Below are 18505 nucleotides of genomic sequence, written 5' to 3' on the forward strand. Positions count from 1 at the left end.
GTACGTTTCGGTCACCTGCCTGGGCGCTACTTGTAACAAGCAGCACCGAGCTGCGCCACCTGTGAGCGCTCTACCCGCTACCCACGGCTGCATTGAAGAATGTGTCGAATTGCCAAGAGGGAGTCAGTTCGGGCCGAGAATAGGCTAGTTCACAGCAGGTCCTGTGAGAAGGGAAATGGACCTGCACTCACGCCCTCAGGAGTGGCTCTGAAGGCGGGTCCCAGCCCCCGGGCCCGCACGGGGCCGCTCGCCTGGAGGACACTCAGCGGCCCTACGGGACTCTGCGGGTGGACGGACGCCTGCTGGGTTCGTCCACGGTGCTGCTTTTTCTTAGGTTGAGTTTAAATGGTAAGCTGATCTCATGGACCCGACTTTGTACATTTCTTTCCCCAAAAAATATTTTTTTTAAAGTTTTATTTATTTATATTTAGCAAAAGAGAAAGAGGTGGAGAAAAACATCCGTGTGTGGTTGCCTCTCGTGTGCCCCCCCATTGGGAACCTGGCCCTCAACCCAGGATGTGTCCTGACTGGGAATCGAACCGGCGACCCAGTGGTTCACAGGCCGGTGCTCAGTCCACTGAGCCATGCCAGCTGGGGCCAAAAAAGTATTTTTTTTAAATCCTATCCGTAGGGGTTCGGTGACCATTCCTTGCCTCAGTTCCCTGCTCTCCCACCCCCACACCCTGGGAAGCCACCTCTGTGCTCTGTTTTGATAGGTTCCCGAGTGGAGCTCCTCCGAGGACGAGGGCCCGCCTTCCGTGCGCAGACGGCCCCCCTCGGGGACGGCCCCGAAACACAGCACCCCCGGGGAAGGCCGCCTGCACCGGCGCAGGAGTGCCCTGGGCCGCGTGCCTTACCACCGGGGCAGGGGCCCTGCGGACGGGTCCCCCCTGCCTGCACGCTCTTCCTGGGACCTGCCGTCCCCCGTCCAAAAGAGGCGGCTTTCTACCGTCTGGGCCTCCGAGGAGTCTAGCGAGCAGCTCGCGCCAGACCCAGACCCCCGGGCTCTTGAGGAAGAGCCGTCCGGGCCAGACGAGGTCACTCAGCAGCGGCGGCGGCGACAACAGCATCGCAAGAAGCAGGGGGCGTCCCCCAGGAGCTGGACAAGAAACGCGGGGTTGCCCGGGATCCCGAACGCGGCCGGGCGGAGGCGCCGGGACCTGAAGAAGCTGGCGGCTGTGGTAGGCCCTCACCCCGCCTGCCCCGTCCCCTGGGAGCTCTGCCCGCCCGGGAGGCAGCCTGTGGCAGTTGGGAGCAAGGCCACAGCCCTTCCCTCACGAGGGACCTTGGCCCAGGCCTGGTAAGGTCGCAGGCCAGGGGACACTGGTGACAGGCCTCTCTAACACCTGGGTCCCCCCGGGGGTCCCCCGGCCGTCAGGGGAAAGACCTTCGCTTATGCCATTACTGTCCCCTCGCTCCCCAGACCCCTCAGCCCACTGCTGTAGACCCTCCGGTGCCCTGGGGCGAGGCAGATGACGTGGGAGCCCTGGAGAGTGGCTCCCTGCCCCTGTCCCCTGCACACCCTGCGGCCCGCCCCCGGCCCCGCGCTGCCCTGGCCCCCGCCCCCCCCCCCGGGTTCGCTGCTGCTCCCACAGTCCCGGGGTCGGAGGCTTCGCCGTCCCAGCCGCCGCCCCTCAGGGAGCCTGCCGCCCCCACAGATGGAGCGCGTGAGGCAGTGGGAGGCCCGCCAGCTCTGGAGCATCGAGGAGGCCACCCAGCACGACCTCACCGTGCAGGACGACTGACCGCAAGGGACCAGGGAGCGCAGGGGCCTCGGCCTGACTCTCGTCCATCTGTCCTCTGTCCTGCTCGTCTGTCCATCCCTCCGTCCACCTGCCTGTAAACCCCACACCCTCCTCAGGACTTGCCACAGATGCCCCCAGATGCCTGCCCCCCCCACACTGTGCCACTCAGGTGGGGGGGCAGCTGCTGGTAAAGACCTCATCACTCAGGCCCCAGTGGGGTCCCGAGCGGCACCACCTGCACCGAGGGAGCAGGCGAGGCAGGTGCAGCCCCGCCCCCCGCCTGCTCCCCAGCCTGGCCGCTGCCTCGGTGCGGGGGGCTCCGCGGTGCTTTGCCGGTAAAGACCAGGGAGCTCAGGGACCGCCGGCCTGGCCGAGGCTGGGGGATCCCATGTCGTGGGTTCAGAACGTCACCCCAGGAAAAGCCCGAGACCAGGTTCTCCGCCTGAGGGCCTCTGGGACCTGCCGGCGCTGGTTTGTTCACTGGGGGCAGTGGATTGGCCGCCCACCTCACCCACCCCCGTGGGGAAGAAGAAGCGGGCACCTGCGACCTTCAGGCGCCCCGAGAACGGCCTCGCGCCGCCCCGGCCAGGCGCCCAGACGCGCCCGCAGCGGCCGCTGCAGCTCTCGGTTCAGAGCGAGGCCTCGTCCCTGTGAATGCCTCCGTCCCCCGCTTTTTCCAAAGGGTTGGCTTTTTTTCCTTCTGAAAACCAAAGGCGGCTTGTGTTTCCCGCCTCCTCGTCCGGCCGGAGGGCAGCCTGGGGCTTCTCAGGAACGCGGACCAAGCTTCCCGCTGGAGCAGAATCAAGCGGGCACCTGACAGGAAGCGCCCTGAAACAGGGCTCCCCGAAACGGGGCGCCCCCAAACAGCCCCGCAGGCTGGGTGGAGGCGTAGCGCCGCTGGGGGCGCGGCGGGGGAGGGGGAGCAGGTCCCCGAGCTGCGGAGAGTGGACGGCAATCCTGGTGTCCCTGGAAATGCCACCCCCAGGGCCCCAGCGCGGTCAGAGGGGACGGGCCCTTGGGCTGCCATGGCCGAGACCCGTGTGTGGCCGAGTGTCTCCTGAGCTCGTTCCTCCTGCAGAAGGTGACTCTTCCCCTGCCCACGGTCCCTTCGCTGTAACAACGATCGTGATAAACGTGACACGTTCGGAGGGCGGGGTGGGGGCGTCTGCACAAGGGTCAACTATGGAAATAAAGAGTAAAAATGTATTTTAAAAAATGCTACGCTTACTAATTTTTCAAATGAAACGCAGAAGTGGAAAAAGGCAGCATGACCGCGTGACCACGTGACCATGTGACCACGGAGGGGGAGGCAAAGGCTTCGCTGCACGGCCTTCCGCCCGAGAGGGTTAAAGGCGAGCCCTCCCCGTGAGGCTGTTCCCGGTCTGCGTGCGGTGCCCAGTCCAGTGGCTTCTCCCTCTGCCTTGCTTTCATGCTCGGAAAACCAGTCACGGGCTGACGCCTCGACCACGCGCTCACAGTTCCCGGGGTGTGGCCCCCGCCGTCCATGCAGCCTCGTCCCTTCCCAGCCACCAGCGCTGGGACCCGGGGCCCCGCTCAGAGGTGGGACCGGCTTCCCCCGAGCACAGGTGCCAGCTGTGTCCTGGGCGCTGTCACCGGTGCCAAACCCTCCCCCCGCGACCACTCGCTGTCCCTGCTAAGCCCGGCCTTGGCCTGGCACGTCCAGCCCCGGCCAACAATACGCTGAGCCTGTTGGTGGAAGACGCCCACGACCCCAGATCGAGGGAGTCGCACCCGCCGTAGTGGCCGCGTCCCCAGCCACCTGAAGTCCCCTGACACTCTCCTCGGGGCACCGTGCGCCACCCTCAGCTCCCCCCGCCACGTGAAGGGCTCTGTCCTCACCGGAGGGCGGAGCCCACCCCGGCCGAGGTCGGCGGTGGGTCGGGCGGAGGTGCTGCTGCAACACCCACGTGTTTTCCAATCAAAACAGCCACGAGTTTAGTCAAGCAATTTTTTTCCTTTACTTTTGTTAAATAAGATTCCAGAAAGTATAGTGCAAACACTCAGTAGAAAAGTTGCGATTAAGAAACGTACATTCACATTTAACATTTCAGTCCATTCGCGTGTTTTTAAAATAAAAATAGGACAAATTATTCAATGACTTGTCTCAAGTTAACAATCTTGGAAAAGACTGGAAGGTGCTCTACAGTGTTCAGGTGACATAAAAATAGACCCGTATTGATCATACAAATCTATCATGAGAAGGTGACATCAAGTCGTCGTTCTGTCATGCGTTCACGCCTCACGGAGCACGCTCCCCGAGCTGTCCTGGTGGGGGACTGTGCCCTGCGCCCCGAGCCAGCGCTCTGCTTCCCGGGGGGGACGGCCCCGCCAGGGACACAGGCGGCCACAGGCCTGTGACAACCCACGGCCGACGCGGGCTCCACCTAAGTGGGAGCGGCCGCCGCACAGGGGCGGTGCATCCCGCATCTCCGCTTGCGCAAGGCGCTGCGCGCCCGGTGTGAACGGGTGGGCGGGGGCCCGGGGCGGGGGCCCACCCGGTCGGGGTGCTCTGCGGCCAGCCGGCAGATGGCCCGAGGCGGGCTGCCCCTTCGCGGGGCATGCCGTGCGATTCCAAACTCAGACTAAAACCACACGACTGGGGAGTCACAGCATGCAACCGCGTGCGAATGGCTTGGGTGTGCACGGATTTCACGGGGTGAAGGCAATACCGCTCCCCTCGGCAGGACGGTGCGGGAGCGTGGGGCCACTGCGTGACAGGCAGTGGGTCCCTCGGGGTCCCCGGGGCGAGGGGCAGTCCCCTGAGACATGCGCTTCGTGCCGGGCTACGCGGGGGCTGCTGGTGGGAGGCAAGAGACACGTGCTGGCTGCCAGTGGGCCAGGCGCCCACAGCACAGGAGCCCAGACGCAGCGGCCGAGCGGCCGTCCCCACGGGCCGTCCCCACGGGCCGCCCACACGTGCTTAGTAAGCCCAAGAGGCTGGGCGGGTCTCCTGGGGTTCGCCTGGGTAACCCCTCTGTCTCCACGTCAATTCTCGGTAAGAGCCTGCACTGGACACCACACGCCTAACATGTGAGCGGCCAGGCCCGCAGGGCTCAGGGTCCGGGGGCGGGCCGGGGGGGCGCCGGTACCAGGTGTTTCCAACGCCACGCTACCCATCGAGGTCCCCGAGGGTCTGCGCTCGGACGTCCCCTGGTGCCCGGGAAGAGGCACTGGCCGCCTCCCCCAGGCCAGCAAGGTGACAGGGACATGGTGGCTCTGACCAGGCGCCGGGGGCGGCGTTGGGTCCAGGTAACCGGAGAGGTGTGTGTGATTCGGGGGCAGCTGGGGACCCGGCTCTGTTGCGTCTTAAGTTGGGGGGCCTTACAGACAGGGTCGGCCTGTGGCCCATGGACAGTCTGTCCCCTGAGACTGGGACAGGTTGTGCTCTGGGACACGGTTCAGGACAGGAAGTGGGACCAGACACGGGAGGGGTGTTCCAGGCTGAACACCTTCCATCCGGAGGGGCCTGCAGCGAAAGGTGGGCGGGCTCGCCCTCCCCCCACCCCGCGCGCACACACACCCGTCACCCAGCTGGCGTCTGGTGCGGGGAGGCCGCGCCCGGGGCAGGCCCAGTGCGAGCTGCGGGGACAGGCCGGTCGCCTGGCGGCCCCGCCACAGAGACGCTTGCGTGTGTGCGGTGAGCTCGGGGCCCCGTGGGGGCGGCCGTCGGGGGCTGCGCCCGCGGGGCCCTGCCCCTTTCAGGGGGAAAACCTAAGTCAGGTCCCAGCCGCCGGGGCCAGGCCGTGCTGGTGTGACCAGCTGCCCTGCTGGCCACACCAGCCCCGCCCCCTCGCTCCAGTCCCCCCGACACCCCAACACCCCCGCCCCCCCGCGGGGCCCACGCTGCCCCCAGACCCCCCTCAGCTCCTCCCACCGGCTCACACGGGATCGCACGCCCGGGCTCCGCCTCCCCCGGGAGACTGGCAGCCGGGAGCAGGTACCCCCCTGCTGGGCCGCAGGGCCCTCCCACGCTCCCACTAGGGGTCCTCAGGCCCTGCCCTCCCCCCTGCCCCCACTAGGGGTCCTCAGGCCCTGCCCTCCCCCCTGCCCCCGCAGGCCCAGTGGGCCGGGTCCAGCTGGGAGACTGGCCTCAGCCCACCCAATGCAGGCGGGACCTGCCGGGGCCCATGGAGCCGCATCCGCCCGACGCCCCCATGCCCGCTTCGCGCCCCGCGGGCCCCCGGCCGCGGCCTGTCCTCACGGCCGGGGGCGCGTGGGGGCGGCCCCTGTGCTGTCCGCGGAAGCCCGAGCGCCCGCAATCGGCCTCTGACGCGCAGGCCAGTAGCGCAGAGCGGCCCTGCCGCTGAGCCCGGCCCGTCCGGGCCTGAGCTGCACCCCCCACAGCCTGTGAGCCCACGAAGCCCCATGAAGAGCTGCCCCCTGACCTGCTGCGGAGCCTGGGGTTTTAAGGGGAAGGGAGGGCCCGACCGCAGGCGCAGGCTTCCGCCGCGAACCCCGGAAGCCCCCGGCCACGGGGACGGCCGCCAGGCCCAGGGACGCTGCTCGGCCTCCGGCCTCCAGCCGACCCCAAACCTCCATCCCAAAACCAGCCGCCTCTGGGAAGGTCGACTGTTTTTCTTTCTTTACTTTTGCCATTGTTTGTTTTTTGTTGTTGTTTTTTTTAACTGAAGCCATTACGAAACGGGGTAGTCAGGTCCTGGGGGTCGCTGCGTATAAAGTCTACGGGTCTGCCCGTCCTCAGGATCGAAAGCACCAACGCACCTCCGTGGCCCGCCCCTTCCTGCCCCATGCCGCGCGTCCGGCGTCCATCCCTGTGACAGGCACCCCGGCCACAGGACGCGCCTGTGCCAGGCAGGACCTGTGACCCGGGGTCCCGGGGACACACGGCGCAGGAAGGGGGCGGACGCCGGAACCGAGACAGGTCCCGGGGAAAACCTCAAGCCCGGCCGGCCCCCTTCCTTCCGGGGCGGCAGTAACCACAGGGAGCCACCCGAGGCGGCAGCGAGGACGGCGGCACATTTCCGTCAGGGACACGACTCGGGTGCTGGGAGGCTGGCGGGTCTCATCCAAGCCCAGCCCACGGCCGCCCGTGCACCAAGCCGACGGGCATCCTGGCCGGAGGGACGGCCCCGAGGAGGACCGGCAGGGCTCACGCCGGCCCTCTGCCCCGAGCCCGGCACCACGGCCACCCCGGGGGGCACTGCCCGAGCTGGGCGGGCAGGGAGGGCCGGGGGCCGGGGTCACCGCACCGCGCCCTCGAGCCAGGCGAACGCCTGTGCAGGCCTGTCTCTGAGTCGGTAGTCTGCTTGGGCCGGCTTGTCTCTACACTGAGAGTTAGTTATTGCTTCCGGTGACACCAGGTACAGGGAAGCCCTGGTCGGTGGCTTTGGAGTCTGACGGTCACGTCAGGGCCGGGTGGCTCACCCGACGGAGCGGCCGGCCCAAGGCCGGCGGTCCTTGGAAGCGTTTGGAAGTTCGGGGCTGCGTTCTGCTCTGCTGAGGCCAAACACAGGCATGCAAGGGTCATGCGGGGACGGGGGGGTCATTGCAAAGGGCAGGGCGTCGCCAAGCAGGGTGCGATGCGTCAGGAGCATCACGCACCGGCGTGGGGTGGGGGGTGGCCCTCCTTCACTGCGTTGGGATCGAGGGGCGGCACCGCTCCCAGCGCACTATTTACAGAGCCTCTGGCCGCTGGAGAATCCCACTCAAAGGCCCGAACGTTTGTGCGTGAATATTGTACACGGTTAAAAGTAAATAAGGCAACACAACAGTCGTATCACAAATGAGGAGGTGCGTCCCCCGCTCCCCAGGGAAGGTAGGGCTGCCCCGCCCTGCCTTCCCGGCAGCAGGCGGGTTTGCTGATGGCTGAGGGGTGGCTCCCGGGGACCTTGCGGTCCAGAGCGGTCGCCCGCATTTCACGGCTTTGCACACAGGGGTGGTCTGCGGACCAGGGCCCCACCCTGCGAGGTGACGGTTGAGAGTCTCATGGGATGTCCGGCGTGTCCAGCTGGCGGTCAGCCGCGTCCACCTGCCCCTGCTCACGGGGTTGCCCCAGTGGCTGTGGTTGGGGCCTCCTCGCCTCCCACCCCCTGCGGCCACGGGTCTTCGAACCGTCCTGACAACCCTACTGCCCTCCCCCACTTCTGAGGGGACACAAGGTCACCCAAGCCCCCCGGAGAGCAGGGTCCTCTCCCCAGCTTGCGGCCACAGCCGTAGCTCGCTCTGCAAGGCGCCCATTGGTGTGCGGCAGCACAGTCCCGGCTCGGGGGCCACGTCCAGCCCCCCGACCTGCTTCTGAACAGAGCGATGGCCATCGCCAGCCCGACGCAAGGGGGTCCTCAGAAGGAAAAACGGTCCCCGTCCCGCGTTGCTGCCGCCCACACGGCCCGGCGCCGCCTGCCTGGGGGCGTCACGGCCTCCCCGTGGGAGACCACGCCCGCACCCACGGGCCCGCCGGCAGCCACCGCCCTGCCAACCGCAGCCGGGCCCTGGGCTCGTGGCATGAACTCTGACGCACATGCCAGGGCTGGCTCTGCCGGAGAGCCTCCTGCCGGCGGGGAAGCTTCTCGCGCTGTGAGCGGCACTTGTTTTCAGAGTCAGCGAAGCCTCGCACGGCCGGTTGCCATGCGGGAGCCCAAGCGGCCCTCGGGCAGTCGGGCCCGCGCCGACCCTCCGGCACGGCAACGGGACGGAGCAGGGTGCCGGGCTCCTGGGCAGAGCGGGGGGCGGCCCGCACGGATGGCACACACCGGCCACAGCGCAGAAGCGTGGCCGCAGAGCCCCCAGGATCCCAGGAGACCGGCTTCCGGCGCTCGGCAGAAAGCGACCCTTGAGGAGAGCCTGCAGGCCCTGCCCGGCCGCGGGACCGGACTCCTCGGCCCCCCACCCCGTCCGTCCAGGGCCCGGCGGCTCTGGGCCTGTCTGACCCTCCCTCGGCCACTCCGGACTCCCGTAGGCCGGCTCGCGCGGCTCTCCGGGAGCCTGCCGCCCGCGCTCACCCGGCAAACCTGGGGAGCCGGCCGCTCCCCACGGGGACAGGACAAGCGGCCCCAGCTGCCCTGCAGCCTAGTGTCCGTGCGGGGGGGGCTGCCCCCCCCCGGTCCCTGCCCCGCTGCTCGCCGCTCGGGTCCTGCCTGGACAGCGCCCCTTCCCCAGCCGGCCGCCCGCCCCGCCCTGCTCTGCTGGCCGGGCTGGTGCTGCCGGAGCGACTGAGGCCCCGAGCGTCTGCCCTGTGCCCCCAGCGGCCAGCACGGCTCCGCTAAGCCTCCTTCCCAGCTGCTCCTGGGGGCGGGTATGGGGCCGGGGGCCGGGGCGCGAGCCCCGAGCCCTGCGGAGCCCCCGGCCCAGCTCCAACCGGGAGGCCGGCCACGGGGGGCGCCAGGGCACGGCCCGTGGCCGGCCCGGTCTGGAGGCCGGCCCTCCCGTAAGGACACGTTTTCCGCCCGGAGCTCAGGGACCTGGTGTGCGAGCCGTTTCCCTCGGTCCTGCCTTCCAGGAAGTAGGTCAGCATCTCGCCCTTGCCCTTGACGCTGACCTTGCCGCGGCACAGGAAGTGGTAGGCACCCTGCCGCAGCAGCAGCCGCTGCACCTCCTCGGTCACCTGCGGGGCAGAGCGGGCGGGGCTCGCAGGCGGGAGCGGCAGGGCTCGCGCGCCCGCGGGAAGGAGGACGTGTCGTCCCTGAGAGGCCTGCAGCCAGCGCCTCGGGGGCCGGGGGTGGACTGACCTGGATCCGGCCGGGGACCCCGGTGCTGTCCATGCGACTGGCCACGTTGACCGTGTTTCCCCAGATGTCGTACTGCGGCCGGCGAGCCCCGATCACCCCGGCCACCACGGGGCCGACGTTTATGCCTGGAACACAACCGCCCGGGGGCGGGTCACGGGGCGCTTCCAGGGGGCGGCGCCGCCCCTGAGGGGCCACAGGCTCCGCGGGTCGCCTGCTGCCACGGCGCCCCTTCCTGGGCAGGACCCACCGCCTCCCGGGCCGCACCGCCCTGACCCGGGAACTGCACCCGCCCCCGCGCGGAGCCCGGCCCCGGGGAGGCGGACCTCTCGCTGTGGGGTCCCCGGACGCCCCCTGGAGTTCCCGCCCCCAGGGGAACCGTGGCTCCCGCCTGTCGCCCTGGATGGGCTGTTTTGGGTGCGGGGCCCGGAATGGACCGCAGCCTCTCAGGACGCTCTGAGGGGGGAGTGAGGGCCCCTTGTCTTCACAGGGCGCGGGGTCGGCGCCGGGAGGAACGCGAGATGGCCCTGCGGCCGCCGTCCCACTCTGCCCTCCGGCGTCGATCTTTCTGGCTGTGGCCAAGGGAGTCAGTACCATTTTGGACCCCGGCCTAATGGGTCCCCCAGAGCCGGGCAGTGGGGCTGGGAGGCTGGGGAAGGGCAGGGCAGGGACGGAGCTCGGCCGTGTGAGCTCCACCGTGGCCAGGCAGACGGGAACCCAGGGTGAGCGCTTCCTCTATGGCTGGGGGACACAGGGAGCCCCCACGGCCAAACAGGGCGCCCGGGGCCATGGGGACGACGCTGAGCCAGCGCCTGGCCCCCCGTGACCGGCTATCAGGCACAGCGGCCGGGCCAGTCTGTGTGGTCCCCGTGGGAGACAGAGCAACAACGTCCCCGATGGACCCCCAGAGCTGCCTCCGGTGCCTACGCATCCAGTCAGAGCCTCGGCCGGAGGGGAGGCCTACATGTGGGGCGGGGGGCTGGCGCGCTGCCCTCCAGGCGCAGGGGGACGGCGGCGGAGCTGGGCGGAGGCCCCTCTGAGCCCCGCTCACTCTGAGGGTCGCCTGCCCCCGCCCGGACCCGCAGTCCCAGCTCTCAGGTCTGCTTTTAAATTCTGAAACCACTGTAAACGTCCTGTTCAATTCTATCGGCAGCTAGGAAGAATTTTTCTGGTACTGTCTTCATCTCAGGAAAAAACTGAATTCAAGATGGAAACTGATCCTGCAGTTTTGTAAAAGCCAGCGAGGGACTTAGAGCTCCCTCTCCTCACTCCCGGGCTGGGGGCGCCTGGGAGGACAAGGACCCCCAGCCCGCACATCGTACCGCACCCCTGTCTGGGGTCAGCGGGCGGGAACAGAGCGCTTCCCACCAGCTCCGTGTGCACCTTGAGACGCGTCTCGGTGCCGCGACAGGAACGGAGATTTCTGGGTGTTTGACCAGCTGGACCTTAACCCTGCCAGGTTCACGGCGCTGACACCCCACTTTCCAGAGGCAGCTGCCCCTGCGTTCCCCAAGCTGTCCCTCGGGCAGGTCCCTCTCCTCCATCAGCTCGCCCTGCTCCCAGGGGAGGGCCTGGCTGCCATCTCCCCGCCCCCCGTGCCGGCCGCGGGCACCTACCCACGCGGAGCACGAAGTCGTTGTAGGACTGGTAGTTGATCTCATCCAGGACGTCGAACATCTCGATGGCGAAGTCGGCCAGCGTGCCGAGGTGCGAGGAGACGCACTTCTTAGCCTGGACGTGAGCGGACATGGGCGTCACGTTTGGGGGAACGAGGGCTGAGGGGCAGGGCGGCTGCTGGTCGTGGGGACCAGCCTGCGCCCTGCTGGGATCGGGGTCCCCCCTCCCACAAGGCAGCCCCCTGACCGCAGGCCATTCCTGTGTACCCCCAGCGGCCCCCGCGACCGGCAGGAGCCTGAGGTGGAGGCCGCTGGGCCCAGGACAGCCCCTGGCAGGCAAGCAGGCAGCCCCTGGGGGTGGGACACTGCTGCCACCAGGCCACAAGCCGGGAGCACAGGCCAGCAGGGTCCCCCAGGAGCGGCCAGCTCTCCCTCCCACACGGGTCCGAGTCTGCCATCGTTCCGTGGCGCGGAAGTGCCAAGTGACAATTCCACGTGTTTTTAAAGACACCAAGATTTCTCATTATTCTTTTTTAAAGGATATTTTACTAGCCCTCAAATGTAGGAAACGACGGCCTTTTTTCAGAACAGTTTCCGATCTGCAGGTAACTGAGCCCAAAGTACAAAGAGTCCCCAGGCACTGCCCCCGACGGACGCACCCAGAGCCCCCGCTGTTGGCTCCTGGGTCAGGGCCGATGCACTAGTGGCCGCGGGTCCACTAGTACCCGCCACGGTCCACACTCCACATTAGGGTTCACTCTACGGGCTTTACGTTCTGTGGGTTTTGACAAATGTCTGCCTAATCGTAGTCTAACAGAGGACAGTTTCACTGGAAGAAATTTCTCTCGGTCAGCAGATTGTCTTTTCATTATAGTGTTTTCCACAGAGTAGAATTTTAAGTTTTGAATTAGGTCCAACCCACCCACGTTTTGTTTCATGGGCTGTGCCTTTGGTCTTGAGCCTCAAAATGCGTCGCCGCGCCCACGCCGCCTCGACTTTCTGTCACCTTCCTGATGTTTTAAGAGTTTTCCATTTTACATTTCTGTCTGTGACCCATTTCGAGCTAATTTCTGTGAAGAGTGTAAAGTCTGCGTGTAGATTCATTTTTTAAAATAGATCGCCAGTTGTTTCCGCACTGGTAAAAAATCTATCTTTGCCCTGGCTGCTGTGGCTCAGTGCAGTGAGCGCCGGCCCGCAAACTGCAAGATCGCATTCGATTCCCAGCCAGGGCAGGTCCCCAGTAGGGGGCGCACAAGAGGCAACCACACGTGGATGTTTCCCTGTCTTCCTCCCTCCCTCCCCTTCCCTGTAAAAATAAATAAATAAACTCTAAAAGAAAAACAAAGTCTACCTTGGCTGCGTTTGCCTTTGCCCCAGCTCGGGGCCCCCGCCCACGGATCCCTTGTCTCTCCCTCTGTCAGCACCGCGCCAACCTGATTTCTGCGGCTTCCTCTGAGTCTAGCTCAGGTAGAGTCAGCCCCTCTCTGCCTCTCCTTCAACACCGCGGGGCTACCCCGTCTTCCGGCTGCACACAGACTCAGGCTGACGTCGCCGAACCACCTGTGGAGGGGCTTCTGGCGGGGCTCCCATGGTGCCTGCGGATCGACCGGGGGCTCCCCAGCCTCACAGCGGGAACGAGAACCCTCTGCACCCGAGTTTTGTGGGTTTCCGCGTACGGCCCTCGCACGCAGCTTTAGGTTTACGTCTGGGGTTCCCTTGGGGGCCCGGCTTAGGTGACGTGTTGTGTTTTTATTTCAGTTCCACTTGTTCATTCCCCGTACCTGGGAAAGCTATCGACTTTCGTAGATTAATCTCATGTCCTGCGACCTGGCTACGCTCACCCACTCACTCGTCAGCTCTCTCTGTTGACGTCAGCCGCTGGACCTGCCCAGCACCGGTCACCAGCCACCGCGGGGGGCTCCTCTCCTTCTCCTGGCAGCTCTGCGGGGCCTTCCTCCCGCCTTCTCATTCTCCGTTACGTGCAAACGCGCTAAAGAGGGTTACGTCTTGCAGGGGCGACCCGGCCATGACCCTTTATCCCTGTCTGATGGCGCGCCTTCATCCGAGGCTGGCTCTGCGGGCGGTCAGGCTGCCTGAATTTTTATTACCGCTAACCTACTGCCTCTTTCAACGTCCTTTTATTTCTAGTGCATCCCCGCGTGTCTTTAGAGCTTAGGCGTGTTTGCTGTGGAAAACCTCGTTGGGTCTTTTTGAAGCCACTCTGTCATCTGTCCACCTTTCAGTCGCGTGTTTACCTTTCCCGCTTACAGTGTTCATCGCTGCGACTGGGTGGCACGGTTTTAACTGGTTTCCGTTCGTTGCATTTTTTTTCTTCTTTTTTTCCATCACCCTTTTCCTGCTTTTTTTTTAAGGGACAACCTGAGGACCTTGGGCTCCGTTCTGCGCAGGGGACGGGGAGCACGCGGGGGGCCCGGGCTGCAGGGAAAGGGCGGGCTGTGGGGGCGGGGGAGCCCCCATGACCGCCCTCCGTGCCGACCTTCCAAGGCGGCTCGTCTGGAGGGAGCTGGCCACCGACAAGGTGGCCGATGCAGGGTGAGCCCGAGGCCCTAGCGGGGCCTGGCCCGGGGCCCGGGGCAGCCGGGGACAGGGCGGGGTCACCCCGAGTGGGGCTCCGGGCGGCACCCACCTGGGCCTCGGCCGCGGGCGCCAGCCCCACCGCGGCCATGTAGGTGCTGCCGATGGTCTTGATCTTCTCCAGGTCCTGGTAAAAGTCCTTGTCCATGAGCTTGTTGAAAACACAAAACTGTTCAACGTTACATTACATTTTAGACAAGTCGCCGTGACCATCGACGCCCGGGGCCACCACTGAGCAAGGGGGGGGGCAGAGGGGGCGGGGAAGCACTGTGTCCCTCAGCCGTGGGCGCCCGGCCAGGTCTGGGCTGAGCTGGGAAAGGCGGGTCTGGGAGCTTCCGCAAAGGTCTTCGAGGGGGAGCCGGGGGGACATAGAGGGGGCCCCGGGGAGGGGCAGACGCAGCGCCAGCCTCACAGCCCTACGCCCGCCCAGCGGCGCTCCTCCCTGTCCTACCTGGACCAGGGAGATGGAGGCGCGGGCTCCCGTCCGGCCCCGCGCGGGCGCACGCCCCCCGAGGGCAGAGGCGGCCCCTGGCGCCCTCACCTCGTCAAAGTCAGCGATGATCTCGTTGAGCAGCCGCAGGCACTCCACGCCCATGTTGTTGCCGTCCAGCTCGATGTAGAAGTCGTTGAAGTTGGGGATGGACGCGAACATGACGCCCACCTGGGAGTACGACTGGTAGTAGAGGTCCTGGGGGCAAAGGGCGGGTCAGCGGGGAGTGGGCGCAGGGCACCCCGCTGCAGCTAGGAGGGCTCGGAGGGGCCGGGGCCGCGGGCGGTCCACCCGCAGCCGGGGTGGAGCAGGGCGAGGAGGCCGCCGCGGCCTGCGGCCCGAGGGCCAGAGCCCGGGAGCCACTCCAGGCCACGCGGCTGGGCTGACCCTTGCGGCTGGTGCCTGGGGAGCCGCGAAGCCGGCCAGGGCTCTTCCCTCCTGCATCACTGTTGCCGGCCGGGCTCTGCGGTCCAGCAGTCCCAGGGCTTCGCTGGGCAGGCGCGGCCAGAGGAAGCACTGACCAGCCCAGGCGGCGCTCACACCGGCTGCGGAAGCCGCTGGCTGTCCTTCCTCAGGGACGGGGGGCACTGTGCTCCCTCCCAGGTCAAAGGGGGCCACCGCCCCGGGCACCTCGTCTGCCCCAAGAGCCTCCTGTGGGCCCAGCCCTCCCTGCCCTTGGGGGTGGCAACGGGGACCCCTGACCTCTCAGCAGACAAGTCAGACCTGCGGCCGGGCCTGGCCGCCCCCCGCCTCTCGCGGCCCCGCTCACCATGTTCCGGGGGTTGGACATGAGGAAGTGCTGGGCGACGTGGGCCGGCAGGAGGTTGAAGAGGATCCTCCTGTTGTCCAGCTTCACCTTCTCCATGTCGTCCCTCTCCTCCTCCGCCTGCGGGGGGGACCCGCTCAGCCCGTGGCCATGCCCCCAACCAGGGCCTGGAGGGGGCTGGACACCGCCTCCCCCTCCTCGGGGAGGACACCTGGGCCTCCCCAGGACACCGTCGCCCGGGCGCTGAGGCCAGCAGAGCCGCGGGGCCGGGCGGGGCAGGCCCAGGGGCGGGGTCTGGGCCGGGCGGCTCCCTGCAGCAGGGCTGACCGGGGGCACGCAGCCGCGCCCCAGCTGGCAGCCCTGAGCACCTGGGCCGAGGGACTAAGGCAGAGACCAAAGCAGCCAACGGCGGTGGCCCCAACCATTGGCCACCGTGGGGGCCCCAAGGACGCTGCTGGCTAAGTGACCACGGCAGCCAGACATGGGCTCCAGCCCTCAGCGACGGAAGCCACCAGGACCCTGGGGCCGCTCCCGGCTTCCCCACCTGGTGCAGAGCCTGGCCCGCGAACGCAGCTCAGGTCAGAGATGTGCCAGGCGGCGGCGCAGCGGGGGGCACCGCCCTCCTAAACCTCGTAACAGTTGCGCATGGTGTCGCGGAGCGAGGGCCTGACCGTGAGAAGCTGAGGCTGGAAGGCCACGTGCTGCGGCCGCTGTCCCCTGACCAGGAGGCACGCTCCCGTTTCTCCTGCGTACAGTGGCTCTAAAGTGCCCGCTTCCAACGGCGCCGCTCCTGCTCATCGAGGGGGCGGAGGGCGCGTGCCCCCCAGGGAGGCTGCAGAGTCCTGCTGGTGGTGCCGTCGTCCTAACAGCTGAGCTTGTTGGCCACCTGCCGCCACGTTTCACGCAGACATTCCGCCATCAACAGTGAGAGGCGATGCTTCCCAGCAGTAGCACAGCGTGGAGAGGCCTCAGGCCACGAGCCTTCAGCCTCCGGGGTCCGCGAGGCCAGGATGAGCGGCAGCCAGGCCCCCGGGCCTCCTTCCGGCTGTTTTCCAAGGAGGCAGCCGTGTGAGGCCCCCAAGAGCCATGGGTGGTCTGGAAGCTGACAGCATGGCAGGTCTCCTCCTGGTCCTTAGAGCAGGTAGACAGGCAGCAGGCGAGGAGATGCGGAGGGAGCCACAAGATCCAGCTCAGGGGATCCAGCGTGGAGAGGAAAGGCTCAAACCTGTCCAAAGACACCCACAACTCACCGCGCACTGACACGGGCGCGCTGGCACACGGGACGGAGTGTCTTGAAGGACGGCGGGAAGAGGAAGTAAATGACATTTTAAAAATAGTGCTTTGTTTTATTTACTAGTGGCACAAAAAATTTTGCTCTAAAACATGACGATTAATGTTAGTGATATTTTCAGTGAAATCAGTGCAGTTGAATGTGCTTCAACTTTTTTAAAAAAAGATTTTATTTATTTCTAGAGAGAGGAGAAGGGAGGAAGAAAGAGAGGGAGAGAAACATCCGTATGTGGTTGCCTCTTGTGCGCCCCCTGCTGGGGACCTGGCCCGCAACCCAGGTGTGAGCCCTGACCGGGCATTGAACGCACGACCCTTTGGTTGGCAGGCCGGCGCTCAGCCCACGGAGCCACCCCAGCCTGCGCTGCATGGCCTTCAACCTTTTAAAGAGAACCTCGGCCCGTCGCTTTGCAGTGAGACGCTTGGGTTCTAGGTTCAGCTTGTTCGAACTTATCTATAATCTACTTGAGAGCTGCGAGCGATCAGACTACCTGTCTTCCTCAATCAGCACCCGTTTTTCAATCCGCCCACAGAGGCAAGGGTTCCCGCTGCCGCCTGGGAAGTGCCCGTCTTCTTGGTAGCCAACGAAGGGCAGAGGCTGGGCCGCCCCCTCTTCCCTGCGGTTTCCGTGACCCGCAGTCGCCACCATCGGAAACATCCACGGAAAACCACAAACTCGCGCCAGCCACTGAAGCCGAGCACCGTTCCGAGGAGTGTGGTCGAATCCCTCGCTGTGCCCCTGCGTCCGCCCGGACGGGGCTCGTCCCTCCGTCCAGCATCCCCGCGCCGTGGGCGGTGCTGCGCGTTAACGACTCAGCAGCCGTCTCGGTGTCAGGCCGACGGTGACAGCGCCACCGCGCTCCTGTCCAGGTCGCCCAGAGGGCACTTCCCGACGCCCCCAAGTGCCGGGCGGTGAGGCTGGCTCTCCGAGGGGCCGGCGCGGAGCCGGGAAGTGCGCCCTTGGCAGAGGGAGCCCGTGGGGGAAAGCCGGGCTGCGTGTGTGCGGCGTGGGTTCCTCCCCACGCGGAGCCCGGGAGGGCAGAGAGGGCGGAGGGCGCAGGGGCGTTGGGGCTTCACCCAACTCCAGGGCAGGGGCTCTCGTTCACACGGAAGTTGTTTCGTTATCATCCAGGTCAGAGCCGCCACCGCCGCCATGATGTCCTGAGTCTGCAGAAAAGCTCGCGCTGGAGCAAGAGCGGCCTGTCCGGCGGCGGCAGGTCGGGCTGAGGACGTCGGGGGCAGCCGGTCTGCCGACACGGGTTCCGTAAAGGGCCGCCGCGCCCCCGCCTGGTCCCCGCAGGGCGCTGAGGGCCCTGGCTCCGCGCGCGTGTGAGCGTCCCAGGCAAACACGCCCAGCCCAGAACGCCCTGTGTCACTGGGTTCACGGTAAAGTGAGGGGCGCCTGCTGCCCTGGCTGCCCGTGTCCGTGCGTCCCCGTGGAGCCCCCAGACCCATGAAGGGGCTCCCCGCGCTGAACCCCTGGAAGGCTCGCTCACCGAGCCGAGGCCCCTGTGGAGACGGGTGTCGCTGGGGGACCCAGCACAGGGTCAAGCGCCTCTCATGTGTAGTGACATTTAAAGGGGCACCGACACCAGGAATAGCCCTTCCCGACCGGGACAGGAGGCGCCTGCCCACGGGAGTCCCGGCCGGAGGAGCCACGGGCCGGGGCCCCGTCCCTTCCGGCTCCGCACGCCGCCCCGGGCAGCGGCCCTGGTCCGCCCGGCGCCCCCTGCCCCGCCCACCCTTTCCCAGCTCTGAGGAGCTGTTCACGACTAAAGATCGGAAACCGGAGGGGCCGGCTGGAGGCAAAGGGGACGCGCCTCGGGGACCGGCCGGGGCCCGACCGGACCACGCCCGGCGCACAGCCGCCAGGGAGAGCTGTCCGCCGGCACCCGGCGTGGCTTCAGCAAGCTGCCCAGGCCAGGCCTCCTGTCCAGGACCCCGTGTGAGGGCCGGCGTCAGCCTCACTCCGAGGAGCTGGCCCGCGGGCCCCCCGCCCCCGGCCCCCGCGGGGCACAGCCCGTGGGAGCCAGCAGGAGCGGGCAGCGAGGGAGGAGGGCGGGCGGGGCCCCTCCTGCCCCAATCGCTGTGTGTGGCCGTGTCCTGTGGCTGAGGGTTGCGAATTCGGTCTGGCGGCCCGCCCTGTCCCAGGTTCCGGGATCCGTCCCCCGCTCCCAGTCTACCCTGGGAAGGCAGCCCGCCCTGGGCATCCCTGTCCCTGGGCCCCGCCCACCGGCGCCCAGGTGAGGCGCGAAGACCGGGCTGGGCCACAGGCCCTTTGGAATCAGCAGTCTCCCCCCATC

The 18505-nt window shown here is 66.9% G+C and overlaps 1 protein-coding gene across 1 annotated transcript in view; it reads right to left on the reverse strand.

Moving 5' to 3' along the window:
- Positions 1-8847: 8847 nt before the first annotated feature.
- Positions 8848-18505, reverse strand: part of ADCY1 (adenylate cyclase 1) — a 34790-nt gene continuing 25132 nt past the window's right edge. Inside the window, exons 15-20 of the mRNA XM_054571397.1 lie at positions 14919-15035; positions 14201-14347; positions 13712-13810; positions 11065-11179; positions 9452-9576; positions 8848-9327 (exon numbers count right to left, since the gene is read on the reverse strand). Of these exons, the coding sequence (XP_054427372.1) occupies positions 8986-9327; positions 9452-9576; positions 11065-11179; positions 13712-13810; positions 14201-14347; positions 14919-15035 (945 nt within the window). The 3' untranslated portion in view covers positions 8848-8985. The remainder of the gene's footprint in view (positions 9328-9451; positions 9577-11064; positions 11180-13711; positions 13811-14200; positions 14348-14918; positions 15036-18505) is intronic.

Source organism: Pteronotus mesoamericanus, unplaced genomic scaffold (genome assembly GCF_021234165.1).
Source record: "Pteronotus mesoamericanus isolate MK-2021 breed Mesoamerican mustached bat unplaced genomic scaffold, CSHL_Meso_final contig_220, whole genome shotgun sequence".
Taxonomy (NCBI): Eukaryota; Metazoa; Chordata; class Mammalia; order Chiroptera; family Mormoopidae; genus Pteronotus; species Pteronotus mesoamericanus.